The 23845-nt window shown below is 41.1% G+C and overlaps 1 protein-coding gene across 6 annotated transcripts in view; it reads left to right on the forward strand.

The window, feature by feature from the left end:
- LOC126283788 (scoloptoxin SSD14-like) overlaps positions 1–23845 on the forward strand; it is a 506030-nt gene that overhangs the window by 476755 nt on the left and 5430 nt on the right. For all 6 annotated transcript variants that reach the window (XM_049982303.1, XM_049982302.1, XM_049982301.1 and 3 more), the window contains one exon: positions 22494–22734. In XM_049982303.1, coding sequence (XP_049838260.1) covers positions 22494–22734 — 241 coding nt within the window. The remainder of the gene's footprint in view (positions 1–22493; positions 22735–23845) is intronic.

Raw genomic sequence — 23845 nt, forward strand, 5'->3', positions numbered from 1 at the left:
CGAAGAGCTTTTTTTTGCCATCTGAAAATGGATATTGAATTGGGAGAATTTACCCAGAGCAGAATACCATATGAAAGATGGGGGTGGATATAAGCAAAATATGAATGCAGCAGTAAGTTTTGGCTGACATTACTCCTAAGCTTATAAAGTAGGAACATAGCACGTGCAAGTTTAGAACAGACGTATGTGATATGTTTATCCTAGCTAAGTTTCTGGTCAATCATCATTCCTAGCAGTTTAACGGACTTATTTTCTTTGTTTGATACCTTCAAATTAAAGAATATTTCCTCAGTTTTTGTTTCATTTATGAATAGGGAGTTTGCACTAAACCAATGAACCGATTTTTCAAACATTACATTCTTTTTTTTTCTCGTACAGATTAAAGAGTCTGTCCTGAATTGACAAAAGTTGTATCGTCTGCATAGAGGACTGTTTTACATGGTAAATACTATGGCATATCATTAACATACACTACAAACAGGATGGGCCCAAGTATGGAGCCCTGTGGCACACCTCTCTTTATTGTTTGTGGGTTTGACAGCTGCCCGTTTACACTAACAAATTGTACTCTGTTGCTTAAGTAGGATTCTAACAATTTCAGGGTGTCCTCTTCCATACCGCAGTGTCTTAATTTCATGATCAAAGTACTATGAGATACAGTGTCAAATGCTTTACTCAGGTCTAGGAGAGTAGCACAGGAGATTAATTTATTTTAAAAGCAATCATATATATCACTAACAATATTTCCAACTGCTTTAACTGTGGATAGTTTAGACCTGAATCCGTAGTGTGAGTTACTGAACAAATTATTCCTCTCAAAATAGTGATTCATTTGTTGGTGAACAGTCTTCGATTATTTTAGATATTATTGGGATTACTGAGATAGGGCGATAGTTACTTGGATTTGATTTATCTCCTTTCTTAAATATGGGAATAGTTACAGTCGGGGAATATCCCTTGCTGTAATATATGGTTAATGAGAGTGGTTAGAGGGGGCAGAAGATCACTTGATATCTTCTTTATGACAAAGTTTGATAGACCATAGAAGTCCTCTGCTCTGGAACTACTTAGTTTGCCTATTGCTTTGCTAACATCATTTTCAGCTACTGTTGCCCAGCAAAATTTATGGACTACATTCTTATTTGAACCTAGAAGAGTTTTAGCATCAAGCGTGGCATTGAGGGGAGACAAACCTTGTTGTAAACTGAAGTTAACAAAGTGTGAGTTTAAGATATGTGGGGCTATGGGTATAGCTAGTTGTGTTGTTGCTCTATTTATTTCACTTTTAATTACTTCCCAGGCAGCTTTACAGCTGTTTCTGGATTTAAGAATATAGTTATCATTCACCCTACATTTTGCCAAACTCATTTCAGATCTATAAATTTTTCTTATTCTAATGTACATCTCTTTGTACTTGTTGCTGTTATGAGATCTGTCCTTAAACATAAGAATCATAATCCTGATGCTGTTGAGGTATGGTGTAAACCAGTTATTTAGTCTCTGTGGTTTATGAGGTTGGTTATTATTCTGTCTTTTTACTAATCTGGGACAACACTCATCAAATATACTTGCAATTTCCTCTATAAATAATTTGCCTGTTATTCACACAAATATCTTTGTATAAGATGTCATTCCAGTTAACTGACCTTAATCTAGTTCTAAACTCTCTTATGTTGCATTCATCCATAGGTCTAACAGTTTTGTGTTGTTCATCTGGAATGCTGACTGGAACTGTAATCCATAGGCCATCATGATCAGCTAGGCCTAACTTGACTACTCCAATTTAAACATTATTTTCATGGATATTACTTGTTACATTGTCTAAGCAGGCATTATATCTTGTAGGCTTATCATTTAGACAATAGCAATCAAAAGCTCTTAGGCTATCCAAGAATTCCAATATGATATGACTCTGTACCCTGATATCCGTATTAATATCACCAAAAATTAAGATTCTTTGGTATTTATATTTAGGCTTAGTTAGTAAGACTAACAGCTTTTTTTTAAATTTACCATAAATTCATATTCACTAGAAGATGGTGTGCGATGTACAAATGCAACAATAATATTATGTTTAGGTATATGTACAACTGCAGCTTCGAAGATGGTGTCTATACACAGGTCTGTGACATCAATAGTAAAGTATATTAAAAACAAAGATTCCAAGACTTACCAAGCGGGAAAGTGCCGGTAGATAGGCACAATGAATAAAACACACAACACACACACACACACACACACACACACACACACACACACACACACACACAGAATTTTGAGCTTTCGCAACCGGCGGCTGCTTCGTCAGGAAAGAGGGAAGGAAAAGGAAAGATGAAAGGATGTGGGTTTTAAGGGAGAGGGTAAGGAGTCATTCCAATCCCGGGAGCGGAAAGACTTACCTTAGGGGGGAAAATGATAGGTATATACTCTCGCGAGCGCGCACACACACACACACACACACACACACACACACACACACACACACCCATCCATACATACATACAGACACCTGTTCCATACATACAGACACCTGTGTATGTATGTATGGATGGGTGTGTGTGTGTGTGTGTGTGTGTGTGTGTGTGTGTGTGTGTGTGTGTGTGTGTGTGTACCTTTTTCCCCCTAAGGTAAGTCTTTCCGCTCCCAGGATTGGAATGACTCTTTACCCTCTCCCTTAAAACCCACATCCTTTCATCTTTCCTTTCCTTTCCTCTTTCCTAACAAAGCAGCCGCCAGTTGCGAAAGCTCAAAATTCTGTGTGTGTGTTTGTGTGTTCTATTCATTGTGCCTATCTACCAGCGCTTTCCCGCTTGGTAAGTCTTGGAATCTTTGTTTTTAATATATTTTTCCCATGTGGAAGTTTCTTTCTATTTTATTTACAATAGTAAAGTATTGTAGATTTAGTCCATTCTTAATATATATTGCAACACCCCCCAGGTCCAATTGTTGATCCGCAGTAACTACTAGCTAAGGAGTAACCAAATGGAATATTGAGGTCAATGTATGTTGAATATAGCCAGTGGTCATTTACACTAAGTATACCACAGTTGGAAGTTTCTAACCAGTACTGCACTTCTTCCAACTTCTTTCTTAAAGACTGTATATTAATATGTAAGAACAGAAGACTATTTTTGGTAACCCTGGGCAGTAAAGATGAGGGTTCAGATTGTTTTCTTAAGGGCACTTCTATACAGCTGATATCTTGAGTTGTTCTTAAGTCTACTGCTGGTAGCCAGGCCCCATTTTGACAACGTTTGGATACATTTAGTTTCCTGGACTCAGAGTGAATGGTTTGAAGGTTATTTTGATCCTGCTGGAGCATATCTGTTAATATTTTGCCAGACAGACCAGCAGGCTTTACAGGTTTCCCTGGTCCAGCGGTATTACTGTAAAGGCGTCCATTTCTTTACTCACAGTTTTGGTAATCAGTTTCGAGATTAATCTTCTCCCTTGGTTGTTGAGGTGGAATCCTTGTTGGGTGTAGCACTCCCTGTCAAACTCGCTAGCTTTAATGATTGTGGTATTTTTGAATTTCAAACACAGGTGATATAGCCGTTTGTTTACGTCCAATACCTCGCAATTTACGCAGGATCGTTTTGTAAGATCATATCTAAATGGAACATCGACAACACTTTTTTTGATGTGATACTTCAGCTTCAGAAGCCTTTCTGTTAGTGTTTTGCAAGACATCCTTGGCGTGGCATACCCCACACACTCGAGATTTAAGTTTTCATTAAGGTAACTTGAAACATTATACATCCTTGGCCATCACTCAACAACGTAATTTTACAGGTTTTACGTACTAAACTTTGACCATCACACTGTTTCACTCCTGTTTGAATTTCTTTTTGATATTTATTAACACTATTATGTTTCACTGCATATGTTACCTGATCGCTACTTTGTTCATGAAACTTGCTAACATTAACACTGCAGCTACTTATGCCGTTTTGCTGCACATGTTTCTTGTTCATTACTTTGTTCACAAAGCTTACTTACATTCACTTTACAGGTTTTTGCACTGTCTTCTACCGGGCAGAGCTGCGAATATTTGTTTACATCGGCGAACCTTACTCTTCTTGGTGGTTTATTTAATGCTGCTGTGCTATTATTATGGCGAACCGTTTCGCAGAGCGGAGGTTCCTTTACAGTACAGGTTACCTTGGATTTGTTATTTACTGCTTCTGAAGTCCCACATACTCTCTGAGTGAGACGTAATGTCTGATGGAAGAAATGGCATGACTCCCATTGTACTGCACTACTTCTTTATTTGGATGCGAGGATGCACTACCCATTGCCAAAATAGCTGTGCATGGCAGTCCCTTTCATCTTATAAACTTTTTGTACTGCAGTAAAAATGAGTTCAAAAACCAGTTCATAAAGATTCCCTGGTTCTTCCAGGCATTATTATGATGATTTTAAATAACTGGAAGAGCTGACACGGTAATATTCTTGAATACTCTTGGCTTGGCATCCTTCCCACTCATGGCCAGTTTTAGTATATGGTTTCCAGTTACATTTGAAGCTGCCATAACTGTGAGCTGCTCTTTACATTTTTTGTTCCCAGAAGAATTTTTTTCCTCCATGAAAAGCAAGGGTTTTTGTTGGTAACATTTTGAATTTTAAACCAGTTTCATCTCAGTTGTGAATTTGTTCATTAGATAAATTTTTTCTTCAGTTATGAAGATCTTTAACTTTAAAGTAAATTCCAAAACGGCCACAGTGTCACCAGACATGTCCGAAAGAACAGGTACCATTGGTCATCTTGTAGCTCCCAAAGAATGAAATTACATTGAAATTCAGACCTTTAGCTGCTTACAGTCATTGATAAATATCAATGGAGACAGTTTAAAATGTGTGCCCTGACTGGAACTCGAACCCGGGATCTCCTGCTTACATGACAGATGCTCTATCCATCTGAGCCACCAAGGACACAGAGGATAGTGCGATTGCAGGGACTTACCTCTGGCACGCTCCCCGTGAGACCCACATCTTGCAACTTACTGTCCACACACTACATTTGTAGTGCCCCTGCCCACTATACTCAGTACTCGTGGCAGTCGATCTACCGATTTCTGTAAGAGTTCGGGCAATGTGAGTGCATCCACACTGAAGAAGATCATTGGCTGGTAAGCCTTATCTATATGAAGGTGGTGTCTGTTATTTCGGACATGTCTGAAGGAATAGATACCACCTTCATATAGATAAGGCTTACCGGCCAATGATCTTCAGTGCAGATGCACTCACATGGCCCACTCTTGTACTGGTATGGGTAGATTGGCTACCGCTAGTAATAAGTGTAGTGGGCAGGGGCATTACAATTATAGTGTGTGGACAGTAAGTTTGAAATGTGGGTCATGTTGAGCCAGCCCACACTAGCGGTGAAACTGTCATCTCCCTCCTGCAGCCAGTTTCTAAAACCAAAAGGTTTCTTCTGCAAGTCTGGACCAGAAATCGGAGCCCCCTTTTGTCTTCATTGCAAAAAATGACATGAATAATGTCTTTCTCTCTTTCTTTCTTTCTCTCTCTCTCTCTTTCTCTCTCTCTTTCTCTCTCTCTTTCTCTCTCTCTTTCTTTCCCTCTTTCTTTCTTTCCCTCTTTCTTTCTTTCCCTCTTTCTTTCTTTCCCTCTTTCTTTCTTTCCCTCTTTCTTTCTTTCCCTCTTTCTTTCTTTCCCTCTTTCTTTCTTTCCCTCTTTCTTTCTTTCCCTCTTTCTTTCTTTCCCTCTTTCTTTCTTTCCCTCTTTCTTTCTTTCCCTCTTTCTTTCTTTCCCTCTTTCTTTCTTTCCCTCTTTCATTCTTTCCCTCTTTCTTTCTTTCCCTCTTTCTTTCTTTCCCTCTTTCTTTCTTTCCCTCTTTCTTTCTTTCCCTCTTTCATTCTTTCCCTCTTTCATTCTTTCCCTCTTTCATTCTTTCCCTCTTTCATTCTTTCCCTCTTTCATTCTTTCCCTCTTTCATTCTTTCCCTCTTTCATTCTTTCCCTCTTTCATTCTTTCCCTCTTTCATTCTTTCCCTCTTTCATTCTTTCCCTCTTTCATTCTTTCCCTCTTTCATTCTTTCCCTCTTTCATTCTTTCCCTCTTTCATTCTTTCCCTCTTTCATTCTTTCCCTCTTTCATTCTTTCCCTCTTTCATTCTTTCCCTCTTTCATTCTTTCCCTCTTTCATTCTTTCCCTCTTTCATTCTTTCCCTCTTTCATTCTTTCCCTCTTTCATTCTTTCCCTCTTTCATTCTTTCCCTCTTTCATTCTTTCCCTCTTTCATTCTTTCCCTCTTTCATTCTTTCCCTCTTTCATTCTTTCCCTCTTTCATTCTTTCCCTCTTTCATTCTTTCCCTCTTTCATTCTTTCCCTCTTTCTTTCTTTCCCTCTTTCATTCTTTCCCTCTTTCTTTCTTTCCCTCTTTCTTTCTTTCCCTCTTTCTTTCTTTCCCTCTTTCTTTCTTTCCCTCTTTCTTTCTTTCCCTCTTTCTTTCTTTCCCTCTTTCTTTCTTTCCCTCTTTCTTTCTTTCCCTCTTTCTTTCTTTCCCTCTTTCTTTCTTTCCCTCTTTCTTTCTTTCCCTCTTTCTTTCTCTCCCCCCCCCCCCTTTCCCGAACTCCAATTTCTTTATAGTTTCTCAGTTAAGAGGTTCCTCAGAATATTTTTTTGCAGAGAGCTTTTTTTTCTGTTTCTTCACTGGTCACTGATAATGATGTTGCTGACACCATTTAGGGAGCAAGTTTTCTAATTGTTTCTCGTTTGTCAACTTGTTTCAATGCTTCTGACTTAACATTAAAAGGCACAAATTTCCTTTTCTTTGTTGCATCACTCATGTTTAGGTCTACAAACAAAAAGTAAAAAAACGACACTGTACTTCACTACCGTGATAAACCTTAAACACCACTGTCCACAAAAGGTTTAATTGTATAACAATTAAAAATGACTACAGGAATATGGGTGGGATCATAGACACAGGTACAATGAAGGGGAGTGAGTTGTTCAACAGGTGTTGCATTATGAGGGGATGGGGAAACTGATAAGAGGATCGGTAAGGTGTACAGTATTTACCTAGACTCTGGGGTGTTAGTTGCAAGTGCTTACAGGAATTAAGAAATGTACTGAATGTAAACAATATAAAAAGGTAGATTCTTACTCACTGTAAGATGACGCGATCAGTTGTGTACAGGCATAATGTAAAGATACTTACTCACTAGCTTTCAGCCAAAGACACCTTCAGAAAACCACACACACACACACACACACACACACACACATACACATTCATACACACGAGCAAGCACACCTGACACACCCAGGACTGACATCTCTGGCAGTTTATAACCCAAAGCAGCTGTCGCTTAGACTGGAAGCAGCAATCTGGAGCAGGTGGGCAAGGGATGGGATAGCGGTGTACAGGTGGAGGCTGAGAAGAGCTCTGTCTGATGCAGTCTGCAAGGACTAAACTGCCACCAGGTACAGCATTAGGAGGCTGTGTGGCAAGGGGAGAAGGGGGGGGGGGGAGAGAGAGAGAGAGAGAGAGAGAGAGAGAGAGAGAGAGAGAGAGAGAGAGAGAGAGAGAGAGCGAAAAATGGGACTAGCAGGAAAGGAGGAAGACGGATGGGTATGATGCAGAGGGCGCCACACAAAGAGGGTGAGGGAATGAGAATAGGGAGGAGACGATAGGACAAAGGGGTGTAAAACGTTGGGTGGAAGGCGTTTGGACAGTGGGTTACCCATTTCAAGAGTGGAGAATGTTTCCTAAGAGTTATTCCCATCTACACTTTTTCAGAAAAGCTAGTTGTGAAGGGGAGGATCCAGATTGTTTGGTTAGTAAAGCTGCCATTTAAATCCAGCATTTTATGTTCAGCTGTATGTTGTGCCAGAATGGTGGCCTTTCATTCTGGTGGGCAGCTGGTTGGTAGTCATACCAATATTAAAAGCTGTCCAATGATTGCAGCAGAGTTGGTATAAGATATGGCTGCTTTCACAGGTGACCAAGATACGCCTGTGAATTCCGGAATAGGAAGTGTTAATGGGTGGGGTGGATTAGGCAGATCTTGCAAATGGTCTTCACCAGGGATATGAACCCTGTGGCAAAGGTTAGGGATTTGAAGTGGCTAGGATGTTGTAGAGGTTGTGTGGGTGATAGAATACCACTTGAAGGGTAGGGAAGGATCTTGATATGATGTCCCTTATTTCAGGGCATGATGGATTAGGTAATAAAAGCCCTGATGAAGGATGTGGCTTAGCTGTTAGAATCGAAGTGTTACTGGGTGATGGAGGAGGCACTTCTTTGTGGTTGTTTCTTGGGAGTGGTGTAAGGACTGTGTGTGTGTGGGGGGGGGGGGGGGGTTGCATGGGAGATTTTTTGTGGACTAGGGTGATAGTGCCTGCCTGTGAAGGCCTTGGTGAGACCTTCAGCATACTGAGCAAGAGGGTTCTCATCATTGCAGTTATGCAGTCCGCAGGTGGCTGGGCTTTATGGAAAGGACTTCATGTGAAAGAGATGACAGCTGTCAGAAAGCAGGTACTTTTGGTGGTTGGTGAGTTCAATGTGGTCAGAGGTGTGGATGGAGTCACCACAGAGGAGGAGATAAACATCCAGGAATGTGGCACGCTGGATTGGTGTTTAGGCTGTGAAGGAATGAGGTGAGGATGTGTTGGCCCTGAGTCCAGCACAAGAATAAATCATCAATGAACCTGAAGCAGAGTAGTGATTTGGCATTTTAGGAGGCTAGCATGGTCTCCTCTACTCTGATTCAGGTTCATTCATGATATGCTCATGATTTGGACTCAGAGCCAACACACTCTACCCTCATCCATTCACAACCTCTAACACTTTCTCTCTTTTGCTTCACCTGGTCCTCCTCAAACCAGTCTGTCACTTTCCTGGACATTGACCTCCTCCTATACGATGGCTCCATCCACACTTCTGTCCACATCAAACCAACCAATCACGAACAGTTCTTGCATTTCAACAGCTGCTATCCCATCCAAACCACGCGCGCGCACACGTGTGCTCTGTTCTGAAGGGGGCTTTAGCCAAAAGCTGATTTGCAAGTGTCTTTCCACTGTACATGTCGGCAACTCAACATATCATCTTCATGGTGAGTAACAATCTCTTTTCCTTATATTGTTGATATTCCAATCTGGAGTTTCCATTGCCTGGAATGTATTTAATAATTATTCTTGAACAAACGAAGTTAGGTCTAAGAACACAACTGATGACTTAGGGTGAATAAATACCTTTACATGTGCCATATATTAAAATGAATAATAATTACCACATTGCTCATTACCAAAATTAGACATGAGGAGAACATATTGAAAGAATTGTTCATACATTGTCACTCAAATGGGTGATGAAACAATGGCGAGATGAAGAGTAAGCAAGTGGTAACGTGTTTGCACATGTATTTAAGTGCAATATTGACCATCTTTTTAAACTTTCTGCTCAGAACATTTATTATATAGTATTTACCTAAAAGAAGTTAAATGTAATGTAAAGAAGGAAAGCTGTGTGCTGAAACTGCTTGTGATATTTATCATTACATTTATAAAATAGTGTTTCGATGGTGCACATATTTGTTCACATTCTCAGCTTTGAGAATTCAATTTATTCAAATTGTTTTGTGATTACTTTTTAAAATCCTTCAAATAGAACAGCAATTTTTGCTTCATTTGTCAATCATATGGGGAAAAAGGTAATGTCATTGGCAGTCTGAAGAATGTCCTGTTGCTTTACAGGCTGCCAATGCTCTGAATCTCTTACTACTTTACAAGGTTAAGTTATAAAAGTAGAAACTTAAACTGTCTGACATGCCCTCCCAAAGAGGTTACCATACCTACAAGATATGTGAAAGGTTAAGCCATTGTGTAGCCTTACTGATCTGAAACAGCACCTTGGAAGTCTCATAATCTGACTTCGTTGTCCTTATATTAATGGACTTGATGGATAGTTCTTAGTGAAAACACAACATTGCGGCAAATGATTTTCTGTTTCTTCATTTTTGGTATATATGTTCTCTTTTTAGTGAACAGTTGTGAAACCCGCAGAAGCATGAATGTTTGACATAGATCAGTAAGTAGCACTAATTAAGAAACATTCAAAAAGTTCACAGATTGAAAACCAACCTATTGTTTGTTTTTAAATGATTCTGCTGAAAACAGTGGCTTCACATTTTAAGTCTGATGCTGACTGACTGAGAAATAAATGACAATTATAATTTCACTAGTAAACCCAGAGTGCATGGTGTAAACTGAACTGAAAATTATGTAATGAGACATAGGCTATATTGATTGTGTAATGACTGCTTGCTTCAGACTCCCTTGACATTGCAGCAGTTATCATTTCTATTGTCAGGCACAGGATGATGAAAAGTAAATATACACTGTAACTCAATACTTACTAAAATGTTCATACATAATGAATGTTGTTATCTGAAAGATTTAGGCATTTTGCACCACACTTACTTAGACACATGTAGTGTAGAAAACTGAACTGACAAAATACTGGACTGTTTTGTTTTAGTTAACTAAAGACAGCAGAATTAAAAGACGCAAAGATATAATAGGGCAAAGACATTAGTTTAAGATTGGTATAACTAGAAAATGGTAAAGTTTTAGGTACTGCTTCATGTGGGGTGTTGTAATGTACAAAGAGATCCCCAAACCCCAGCTAAGAGTTACAAGAAAGTGAAATTTTGTAAGTAGAGGAAGTAACAAATTAACAAGTTACTGTAGTGAAATAGCACACTTTTGTAAAGAGAAAACACAGGTCTATAAAACTATTGTGCTGTAGTTTGGAAATATGTACATTTTAAGAGTCAGACATTCTGGAACATTAAAATTTTGAATATGAATAACTTTTGGCACTCACAGATTTTGGAAACATTAGAATATTTGTTGAAAAGAGGAGAATGAGGGGTTTTAAACGAGGTACACCAACCTACAAACAACTCTTTGATCATAGAAAATTTCGCTATTACATGCATTGCATGTCTAGCAAAATCATGAATATTTCTTTAAAAAAACATTTACTGGATGACTTGCACATAGGCCTTCCACAAGGGGATGGTAATAGGTGTGACATAGGATTGCACCAGGATATTTTGCAGATTGGTTGAACAGCACTTAAGGAAGAATAGGAAGGATTGTGGGTGGAATTTTCTCGTTTCTGGGTGTGATGGTGGGTAGTCAGAGTTGGTCAATGTTGGTAATGTTAAGATTGTAATAAATATGAAACTTGGTGATGATGAGTGGAAGGTTTCATGAGACTGACAGTGGTGTCCTGCAGCTACATTTAGATAGTTTTGAATCTATTAAAGATTGAAGTGAAACTAGATGAAGCCTTAAATTTCAATTTGTATTAATGAGAACCATCCTTCCTGCTGAATCTCATGTTGCTAATGTAACTTTGTAGTGCAATGGTCTCGGACATCAAATATTAATATTTTGAATCCTGGTTGCGGCCTCCCAGGGGCTCACCACAGTTTGGTGAGTACCTGCTTGGATACCACGGGGCCCTAGCCTTTCCAGCATTGCTTCCTCTTTCTGTGCAGCAAACCTACGCTTGCACTCTCTCTTACTTCCTCAGTCTTCCCCTCCAATGGTCCTTTTGGTGCAGACCCTGCTTGGATATTGTTCACCATTTTGGTCTTGATCTCTAGTTTCACTTTCAGCACTATCTTCCCTTTTCATTAACAATTATATGGTCCCCCATTATTGGGTTTGACCTGCCAGCTTTCCCAAATTTTATGGAAGTGCATGCCGTGCAGGGAAGGTCGTCCACTGTGTTGTGTGCTCTGCCTTTGTGTCCTTCCACCCTTCCACCCTGGTGTCCGTCTTTCCTTCCTGTTGTCATAGTACATCCAGTACGCAGCTCAGTAGCCATCCTGTTATTGGGGGAGGGAGGGGTTGTGAAGTACCTGTGCAATGGTAGCCCCCGATCACACAGGGACTGCACTGTCGGTGCCTGCACTGCACACTCCCCATGTGTGCCATGGAGTATGTCTCCATCACTGGGGCACAGGGAATTCAGGCAACAGATAACTGCCTGAGTAGCTGTTGCTGTGGCTTGGTGACATACATGGGGAGAGCCCCTGTTTGGGGTGGGTGGCACCATGGTAGGTGGTTTGCACGTGAAGTGACTTAAACTTTCTCCTGCTGGACGTCTCACAGCCAGCAGTCTCCCCAAATGGAGAGGCCTCGTATGATGCAATGAGATACGATCACAATGTGTTTTCTTTCCTTGCCACACCATGGGAGGGAAGCAAGTATAGACAAGGAGCAAAATCTCACCCTCCTTCCTCCCCCCCCCCCCCCCCCTCCCCAAATACATGATCCGTACCAGACCCAACAGGGACACCCATTTGGCCACAAAGCCTTTGTTTTTGTGAAAAACATTCAAGGTAAATACAGGGAAGCTGCAGCCATCTCTAAGATGAAGCGGGTTTCCTCCTCATTAAAAGTCCTCTCCTGCCCAGTCATGGGTGCTTCTTGTGGGTGACATTCCTGTATCTGTCACCTCGCACAAGTGTCTCAGTATGGTCCAGGGCATAATTTTTCACTGCAGTTGTTTGCAGTCTGACCAGGCCAATGTAGAACAATGGGGTGTGCACTTCATTTTTCATGCTCATAGGGGACCAAGGGAAAACAAAGTTGATGCCAGGGTCTTCATCTTGGTTTTTGATACGTTGCCTGAGAAGGTCAAGGTGATGGTCTACTGGTGTGATGTGAAATCCTATGTTACTCCTCCTACAAGATACTTCAGGCGCATGAAGTTCAGATATGTCTTCACATTGCTCTGCTACTCTTGTGTGCAAGGATTTTGGATGTCTGCTGCACGTGAACGTTCCTTGTGCCCGTACCCCATCTGTGTAAACTACGGCAAGCTCCACTCTCCCTGCTCAACAGATTGCTCCATTTTTAAGTGTGAGAAGAAAATCCAGGACAACCTCACATATCAAGAGGCTAGAAAAAAGAATGAGCATCTTAATCTCGGACAACTGATACAATCTTAAGCTACAGAAGCAATGTCGTCATGTTTTCTGTCAGTGGTGCCTTTCTCTGTTGTGACCCTTACTGTGGGTCCTCCCCAGGTGATTGGGGCCCCTTCTGGGGCTTCCACTGCACCCACTTCAGGAGCATTGGCTCCCCATGTGCCAGGGACATCAGTCCTCATCCCCTAGCCGGAGGCACCTCATCTTCCTTCAGCTTCTCTAGCTAGGAAAAGGTCCTGCTGGTCCACAGCAAGATGCCAGCCGGTGGCTGCTGGTTGTCAGACTTCTTGTATTCCTCTATCCCTGAAACCAATTCAGGGACACTTTCTCGATCCTTGTCTTTTATGGAGAAGGACAAGGAGGACAAAAAGAAGCCTTCTAAGGTGAAGGACATTCTGGTGGCTCCAATGTCATTGGACTCAACATGTTCTCTTTCTGTGCCCAAGGTGGAGATCCTGGTGGCCCCTGAGCCACCAAATCTCCCCAGGCAATGTGCCACAGAACCTATAACAATGGATCTCCTTATGCCGCAACTGGTGGCAGTACATGACACTGGGTCATAGCCTGCTGCCCCCTGGTCACTTCATGCTCCCACAGTATTAAGTCTTATCCTCCTGTGGAATCGTATCAGATTTTTCCACTACCTGGCTGAGCTACGGCAGCTTTTAAGCGTATACATTGCATCTGTATTGCCATCCAGGAAACATGGTTTCCAGCAACTTGGACACTTGCCTTTCGTGGCTACGGATGTTATTTTAAGACTCGTACCACCTATAAGAGGATATCAGGTGGAATTTGTGTGTGTGTGTGTGTGTGTGTGTGTGTGTGTGTGTGTGTGTGTGTGTGTGTGTGTGTGTGGTGGACTCTATATACAGTGAGTGACCTTTGTCTCCCAATACAGCATTGGAGACTGTGGCTGTTTGGGTATGGGCACATCAGGTTTTTACCATCTATAATATGTTTATCTCCTCCCAATGATATTGTGTCTAGGCAGTCCTGTCTCCCACCTTTCCTAGTCTCTGGTGATTTCAATTCCCATAACACTTTGTGGGGTGGAACAATGATCACTGGCCATGGCAAAGACAATGAAACTGTACTGGCACAGCTCAATCTTCACCTCTTGAACTCTGGTGCCTCCACACACTTCAGTGTGGCACATAGAATTTATTTGGCCATTGATCTCTCCTTTGCAGTCCTGGCCCCTACCATCTAACCGCTGGATGGTCCACAATGACCTGTGTGGTAGTGACCACTTCCCGGTCTTCCTGATGCTCCGTCAGCATTGCTCCCATGGACTCTATCCAGATGGGTTCTTCATAATGCTGACTAGGATGGGTTCACCTCTGCTGTTGTACTTAGCTTCCCATCGCAAAGCAAAGCAGTATCAATGTGGCTGTGCAGCATACAATGGCAGACATTCTTTTGGCAGACAACCAAGCCATCCCCTCTTCCTCGGGGTCTCCCTGTTGGAAGATGGGTATCCTGGTAGACCCTAGAGATCCCTGCGGCCATTGGAGATCGTAGGCTGGCTCTCCAACGCCATAAGAAGCACCCTTTGCACCTCATTACCTTTAAACGGCTGCATGCCATGTCTGCTACCTCATAAGACAACAAAAGCAAGACTCCTCGGAATGGTACATTTCCACCATTGGATCACGTATCTCACTGTCATAGGTATGGGCAAAGTTCAGACACCTCTACAGCTTCCAGTCCCCTGCATGTGTACCAAGTATTTCCTTAAATGATGCTATTCTAGTGATCCAGATGCTGTCACACTTTTGTATCTGAGAGTTACCACCCCGCCTTTTGCTTCATAAAACAGCGGGCGGAGCGAACTTGCTTATATTTTGCTACCCGTCTACTGGAGCCATATAATGCTCCATTCAGTTAATGGGGACTCTCCATTGCCTTACCCTATTGCCCTGTTACGGTCCCAGGCCTAGACCTCATCCTCACCCAAATGCTGAAACATCGCTCAATGAATGAAATTTTCACTCTGCAGTGGAGTGTACATTGGTTTTGAAACTTCCTGGCCGATTAAAACTGTGTGCCAGACCGAGACTCAAACGTGGAACCTTTGCCTTTCAGGGGCAAGTGCTCTATCAACTGAGCTACCGAAGCACGACTCATGACACTGTCCTCACAATTTTACTTCTGCCGGTACCTTCTCTCCTTCCTTCCAAACTTCACAGAAGTCGTCCTGCGAGGACGGGTTGTGAGTCGTGCTTGGGTAGTTCAGTTGGTAGAGCATTTACCCGCAAAAGGCAAAGGTCCCAAGTTCGAGTCTCGATCTGGCACACAGTTTTAATCTGCCAGGAAGTTTCAAAAGCAGTGTACACTCTGCTGCAGAGTGAAAATTTCATTCTGGAAACATCTCCAAGGCTGTGGCTCAGCCACGTCTCCGCAATATCCTTCCTTCCAGTAGTGTTAGTCCTGAAAGTTTCGCAGGAGGACTTCTTTGAAGTTTGGAAGGTAGGAGATGAGGTACTGGCAGAAGTAAAATTGTGAGGATGGGTCATGAGTCATGCTTGGGTAGCTAAGTTGGTAGAGCACTTGCCCACGAAAGGCCAGGGTCTCGAGTTCGAGTCTTGGTCCGGCACACAGTTTTAATTAGCCAGGAAGTTTTATCTCTGGATTGTCAACAACACATCTTTGCCCTCTTCCATTGTATATGGAGCAAGGGTGAGATCCCAACTTAGTGGTAAGAATGTGTGTGATAGTTCCTGTTCCAAAACTGCGTAAGAACCCCCTTGATATGGACAGTTACTGCCCCATCACCCTTACAGACATTCTCTGAGGAAGCAGCTGTGTTGGCTCCTTAAGTGTTGGGGCCTTTTGACAGCATCTAAGGGCTGTTTTCTTAAAGCCTGCTCCTCTGCTGATAATTTGGTTCACCTGGAGTCCACCATCTGGATGGCCTTTGCACGTTGTCAGCACCTCACCGCTCTCTATTTTGGCCTGCAGAAGGCTTATGACAAGATGTGGCATCGCTACATCTTTACTACATTACATGAGTGAAGTCTCTGGGGTCCACCCCCAGTTTTGGTCAACTTCCTGTCACACGATGTTTCAAGTTAAAGTGTACCCCACATACCGAAGAGAATGGGGCTCCGCAAGGCTTTGTACTGAACTGCTACTCTTTCTGGTGGCCATCAATGGCCTAGCAGTGGCTGTGGGGTCTTTGGTATCACTCTCCCATAGCAGTGACTCTGAATTGGGTTTGCAATTGCTGCATGCATCCAGTGTCTCTGTTCGGAACTGCAATGTCCTTCACTGCTACCTCTGGTCAGGGAGATTACACGTTGGAATTTCAGTGGTGTAAGAAAAGATAGATTGCTACTTACCATAAAAATGACGTGTTAAGGTGCAGAGATATGCAATTAAGACACTGAAGCAAAAGTTTTCAGCCACATCCTTCATCAGAAAAGAAGAGAAACACACACCATTCTTTCACACATGACTGCCAACTTCTTTTGCTGACCTGACCTGACCTGAGCTGCTGGAGTTGGCGGTCATGTGTGTATGCTTGTGTGAATGAATGGTGTGCATTTCTTTCTTTTTCTGATAAAGGCTGTTTGTCAAAGCATATTCGTAAGTGTCTTTTAACTCTGCTGTCTGCAATTAATGTACCATCTTTATGGTAGACAGGAATGCTTTTCCTAATCAAAAACTTTTAGAGAGAAACTCAGTTCACATGTGCCTAAGTTCCCCAGTCATACTGTAATCATTGGTGGAGACTTAAATCATGCAGCAATCAGTTGGGAAAATCACAATTTTGTTAGTGATGTGCATGATAAGACATCATGTGAAACTTCACTAAATGCCTTCGCTGAAGACTAGCTAGAACAGATAGGAACTCCAATCGCGGTAGAAATGTGTTGGGTCTAATGGCAGTAGATATACCTGATCTCTTTGAGAATGTCCACTTTGAAACCAAAGTCGGTGACCGTGTCACGGTTGTGGTAATAATGATTCAGTACAAAGTTCAAATAACACAAGCAGAAAGATATATTTACTCGGTAAACTAGATAAAAAATCAGTACTGTCATATCTCAATGAGGAACTTGAAACTTTGAGCATAGGAACTTGAAACTTTGAGAACAGTGCAGGAGCATGTAGAGGAAGTTTAAAAGAATACTTGACCATGCACTGGATAGATATGACAAAGTATAACAGCTCACAATGAGAGGGAACCTGCACAGTATACAGTCAGTCTAAAGAAACTTATAAAGTAACACAAATTATTGCATAATAAACATAGAACAAAGAATAGGGTTGTAGATAGAGAGATGCTGAATGAAACATGTTTGGCTGTCAAGAGAGCAGTGTATGACGCTTTCAGTGGCTGCCATTAACAGAATATTGCCAAGTGATCTTTCACAAAACCCAAAGAAATTCTGGCCATGTGTAAAGACTGTTAGTGGCACCAAAGTTAGTGTCCAGTCCCTAGTGAATGAGACAAGATCTGAAATTGAGGATAGCAACACTAAAGCTGAAATTAACTCTATGTTCAAGTGTTCCTTTACACAGAAAAAGACAGGAGAATTGTCCCAATGTAATGTTCTTACCAATGAAAAGAGGAATGAAATAAGTGTTAGTGTCAGTGGTGTTGAGAAACAGGTGATATCGTGAAAATTAAACAAAGCTCCAGGGTCTGAAGGAATCTGTCAGATTCTATACTGAATTTGCAGCTGGGTTAGCCCTTCTTATAACTATAATCTATCATAGATACCTTGGTAAGAGATGGAACGGATCCCCCGTGGTACACAAAAAAGGTCCGAACGCTGTTGCAGAGGCAACGGAAAAAGCATGCGAAGTTCAGAAGAACGCGAAATCCCGAAGATGGGCTAAAATTTACAGACGCGCGAAATTTGGCACGTACTTCGATGCGAGATGCCTTTAATAGGTTCCACAACGAAACATTGTCTCGAAATTTGATAGAAAATCCGAAGAAATTCTGGTCGTATGTAAAATACACAAGCGGCAAGACGCGGTCAATACCTTCGCTGCGCAGTGCCAATGGTACTGTTATCGACGACTGTGCCGCTAAAGCGGAGTTATTGAACGCAGTTTTCCGAAATTCCTTCACCAGGGAAGAAGAATGGAATATTCCAGAATTTGAAACACGAACATCTGCTAGCATGAGTTTCTTAGAAATAGATACCTTAGGGGTTGCGAAGCAACTCAAATCGCTTAATACGGGCAAGTCTTCAGGTCCAGATTGTATACCGATTAGGTTCCTTTCAGATTACGCTGATACTATAGCTCCCTACTTAGCACTCATATACAACCGCTCGCTCACCGATAGATCTGTACCTACAGATTGGAAAATTGCGCAGGTCGCACCAGTGTTTAAGAAGGGTAGTAGGAGTAATCCATTTAACTACAGACCTATATCATTGACGTCGGTTTGCAGTAGGGTTTTGGAGCATATACTGTATTCAAACATTATGAACCACCTCGAAGGGAACGATCTATTGACACGTAATCAGCATGGCTTCAGAAAACATCGCTCTTGTGCAACGCAGCTAGCTCTTTATTCGCACGAAGTAATGGCCGCTATCGACAGGGGATCTCAAGTTGATTCCGTATTTCTAGATTTCCGGAAAGCTTTTGACACCGTTCCTCACAAGCGACTTCTAATCAAGCTGCGGAGCTATGGGGTATCGTCTCAGTTGTGCGACTGGATTCGTGATTTCCTGTCAGGAAGGTCGCAGTTCGTAGTAATAGATGGCAAATCATCGAGTAAAACTGAAGTGATATCAGGTGTTCCCCAGGGAAGCGTCCTGGGACCTCTACTGTTCCTGATCTATATAAATGACCTGGGTGACAATCTGAGCAGTTCTCTTTGACTGTTCGCAGATGATGCTGTAATTTACCGTCTAGTAAGGTCATCCGAAGACCAGTATCAGCTGCAAAGCGATTTAGAAAAGATTGCTGTATGGTGTGTCAGGTGGCAGTTGACGCTAAATAACGAAAAGTGTGAGATGATCCACATGAGTTCCAAAAGAAATCCGTTGGAATTCGATTACTCGATAAATAGTACAATTCTCAAGGCTGTCAATTCAACTAAGTACCTGGGTGTTAAAATTACGAACAACTTCAGTTGGAAGGACCACATAGATAATATTGTCGGGAAGGCGAGCCAAAGGTTGCGTTTCATTGGCAGGACACTTAGCAGATGCAACAAGTCCACTAAAGAGACAGCTTACACTACACTCGTTCGTCCTCTGTTAGAATATTGCTGCGCAGTGTGGGATCCTTACCAGGTGGGATTGACGGAGGACATTGAAAGGGTGCAAAAAAGGGCAGCTCGTTTTGTATTATCGCGTTATAGGGGAGAGAGTGTGGCAGATATGGTAAGCGAGTTGGGATGGAAGTCATTACAGCATAGACGTTTTTCGTCGCGGCGAGACCTTCTTACGAAATTTCAGTCACCAACTTTCTCTTCCAAATGCGAAAATATTTTGTTGAGCCCAACCTACATAGGTAGGAATGATCATCAAAATAAAATAAGAGAAATCAGAGCTCGAACAGAAAGGTTAAGGCGTTCGTTTTTCCTGCTCGCTGTTCGGGAGTGGAATAGTAGAGAGATAGTATGATTGTGGTTCGATGAACCCTCTGCCAAGCACTTAAATGTGAATTGCAGAGTAGTCATGTAGATGTAGATGTAGATGAGGGAAAAAAGTTCCCAGTTCTTGGAAAAAAAGCTTAGGTCACACCCATCTACAAGAATGGCAGTAAAAGTTATCCACAAAACTACCATACAATATCTTTGCTGTCAAATTGTTGTAGAATCTTAAAACTTAGACTGAGCTCAAACCTAATGAGGTATCTTGAACAGAGTGACCTCCTCAGCGTGTGAAACCGAACTCGGTGCTGCAATTATGCTTATTGTCAAAAGTATGATCATGTGGCATATCAAGTGAAATTTATGACTGTATTGAAGACTTTTTGGTAGGGAGGACGCAGCTTCTTATCTTTAGGGATAACATAGCATGTTATCTTGGATGGAGAGTCATTGTCAGATGTAGAAGTAACTTCAGGTGTGACCCAGGGAAGTGTGTTGGGACTCTTGCTGTTGATATTGTGTATTAATGACCTTGCAAACAATATTAATAGCAACAGGAGATGATGCAAACTATAATGAAGTACTGTCTGAAAGAAATTGCATAAATATTCAGTCAGTTCTTGATAAAATTTTGAAATGGTACAGCGATTGGCAACTTGTTCTAAATGTTCAGAAATACAAAATTTTGCACATCACAAAATGAAAAAATGTAGTATCCTATGACTATGATATTAATGTGTCACTGTTGAAAATGACCAACTCATACAAATATCTGGGTGTAGCTGTTTGTAGGGATATGAAATGGAAATGATCTCATAGGTTGTCATGAGAAAAATAGACTTCAGTTTATTGCCAGAATTCTGGAGAATTCCAGTCAGTCTAGAAAGGAGATTGCTTACAAATAACTCATACAACCAGTTCTAGAAGATTGCTTAAGTTTGTGGGACCTGTACCAGATAGGACTTCCCAGGGTATCGAATGTATACAGAGAAGGGCAGAACCAATGGTCACAGGTTTGTTTAATCCATGAGAGTGTCTGAGATACTGAAGCAGCTGAACTGGAAGACTCTTGAAGATAGAAACTATCCCGAAAAAGTCTGTTACAAAAGTCTCAGAAACCAGCTTTAAATGATGATTGCAGAAATATACTAAAACTCTCTATGTATCGCTCACATAGGGATTGTGACGATAAGATAAAAATAATTACTGCATGCACAGAGCCATTCATTCAATCATTCTTCTTGCACTCCATACACGGATGGAACAGAAAGAAACCCTAATAACTGGTACACGAGGATGTACCCTCTGCTGCACACGTCACATTGGTTTTCAGAGTATAGATGTAGATGCACACACAGATGTAGTTTTTCCATTAGTTACACAAAGTTTTATTAGATCATGAACAATGCCTCTGGTACTTTTGGTCCATAATTTTACTAAGCGTACTGTCATTTTGAAACAGTCAAATGCCGTAAAGATCAAAGAATATGCCTATGTTATATTCTTTATTCTTTATAGCAGTTATTACCTGATCAATAAACTGTGTGGCAACAACAGTTGATTTGTTTTTTAATAACGATTCTGATTTTCAAACATTAGATTATGTTTATTTAAAATGATAGACATTGAAATTGCACAGCATGATGGTCAAGAATAGCAAGTATGAAGACACATTTTTGCAGAGTATTTGTCTGTCACTGCAAGCAGTTGATAGAGGTAAGTGACAAAAATATCCATGCTTGTACCTGAAGGTATCTGTGTAGGCCTACAGTTCTAATATACTTCCTGTCTCAGTTATAGTTTATTGCAGAAAAATCAGTGACATCTTCACCACCTGCTCTAGGAACTTGACCAGTATATCAACATGGCATTCCTGCATTTGATTCCAACAATCTCTCTGAATATAGAACAGACATCAAGACTTGTGAATAGTGAGAAACATTAGAGTCCTAAGGCATTCTGAAAAAAATGTCATCAAGTTCTTCACTTAATAGGATTAGAAAATAGCCATGACTCCAGAAATTTACTGTTTTGTCTGTAGAGGAAAACAATTTGTAAGGCATTAGGCTGGCACATACTAGACTGGGTTATTGAGTGAGTATATGCTGTATAATTATGTTGGGCAGACATAGTATTAATAGGTCCAAAGTTCTTGTGATACCCTGGTTAACATATTCTCATTGTCCGCTGCTAAACAAATGCAATAAGTAATGCACTTAATTGAACATTTGTGAAGACTCTGTTTAGTATGTGCAGTTTGTGCTACTGGTAAAAATAAACTTACCATTTGGCTGATATAGTATGATCCAATGTAATGGTTCCATTTTATATTTGTGTGCATATCTGTATGATATGACACTGTCTGGCTGTCTCCCCCTAATGAAAGGCTGCAATATTTATCCTGTGGCAGAACTGTTGTAGTAGTAGTAGTAGTAGTAGTAGTAGTAGTAGTAGTAGTAGTAGTAGTGTTTGTTGTCTAAATTCTAAATAGTACTTCAGTTCTATAGCAACATTTCAGTTGCTCTTAAACTGTAGTGTTTATTGCTTCACATTTGAGATACAAACAGCCGGCTGTTGTGGTCGAGCGGTTTTAGGTGCTTCAGTCTGGAACCACGCGGCTGCTACGGCCGCAGGTTCGAATCCTGCCTTGGGCATGGATGTAGGTGATGTCCTTAGGTTAGTTAGATTTGAGTAGTTCTGAGCCTAGGGGACTGATGACCTCAGATGTTAAGTCCCATAGTGCTTAGAGCCATTTGAACCATTTGAGATACAAACAGAAATAGCTGTCTGCTGCAAGTTATAGGACAAGGAGAAAAATGATTCTTACAAAATATTTGTTCATATTGACAATGTGAACAAATGGGTGGGTGGGTGGGTGGGTGAGTGAGTGAGTGAGAAATATATGTATCAGTAAAATAATTTTGCTTTATTTCTTTCTTCATTTCAGTTTTGGTGCTGGCGTAGTTTCAAAACAGACTGGAATTATACTGAACAGTGTAATGGATGATTTTTCATTTAGCAAATATAAAAACTATTTTGGACTCCCAGGTTCCCCTGCTAATGCAGTGAAACCATGGAAGAGGCCACTGTCATCCATGTGCCCATCAGTTATTGTTGATGAAAACAAAAACGTGAAACTTGTCATTGGAGCTTCTGGTGGAACAAAAATTACAACTGCTGTGGCAACTGTAAGTAAAGATTTTGGTGAAGTGTACATTTATGTGTAGTGGAATGACTTGCTGATGGAAATAACATAAAGTACTGATACATAGCTTTAATCCTCTGTAGAATAAATGAATATTGAAAGTGTATGAATTTAAGCCACAGTCTTATTTGTAAGATTTCTCAGTTTTCACCAGAAGGGGAAAAAATCACAAAAAACCAAAAAATACCAAAATTTTAGCCATTCTGGATGTGGATCACTGCAGATGTGATAAATGATTTCAGAAATGACTGACCATTCACCTTTTGTGGTGATATAATTATTCTTTTTCCCATTATGGGTTTCAAGTTGCCTGGTAACTCGCCGTCAGAGGGTACAGTTCTTCACCGTAGTTCATAGCATTGTGAGGGTCATTGTGTAATTGTGGCAAGATCAAAAAAGAGAGAAGCAGGTAAGGAATGGATGTGGTGAGGTACATGGAGTTACGTACATTGTAAAATCAGAAGATCCACTCAGTTACAGTTATTTCATTCCATATGATTATCCTAGTACACAAATCATTCTAGGAAACAATTTTATGTTCACCAGGTAACATTGTGAAGTTAATGTAACTGACAAACATGAACAATGCTTATTAAAATTATTTGTGCACCAGGTGTAATTGTGTGGAATCAAATAACTGTAACTAATGCCATCAAGTCAACCTTGCATATAACTTTTTCATATGTGTAGGGAGACGTACAAAGAGAATTATTTGTGAATGTATGTGTTTGTGTGCAAGTGTATGTATGTACATGTAAAACTTCCACAGATGAAGCTGATTATGAGGGCAAACTTGCTGAAAGACTGATGAAGATTCTTATATATTTTCCTTATATATATATATATATATATATCTCACACACAAAATTTCGGGCTTTCGCAACCAACAGTTGCTTCTTCAGGAAAGAGGGAAGGAGAGGGAAAGACGAAAGGATGTGGGTTTTAAGGGAGAGGGTAAGGAGTCATTCCAATCCCGGGAGCGGAAAGACTTACCTCAGGGGGAAAAAAGGACAGGTGTACGCACGCACGCACGCACACATATCCATCCGCACATACACAGACACAAGCACACATTTGTAAAGGCAAAGAGTTTG

Source organism: Schistocerca gregaria, chromosome 1 (assembly GCF_023897955.1).
Source record: "Schistocerca gregaria isolate iqSchGreg1 chromosome 1, iqSchGreg1.2, whole genome shotgun sequence".
In the NCBI taxonomy this organism is placed as follows: Eukaryota; Metazoa; Arthropoda; class Insecta; order Orthoptera; family Acrididae; genus Schistocerca; species Schistocerca gregaria.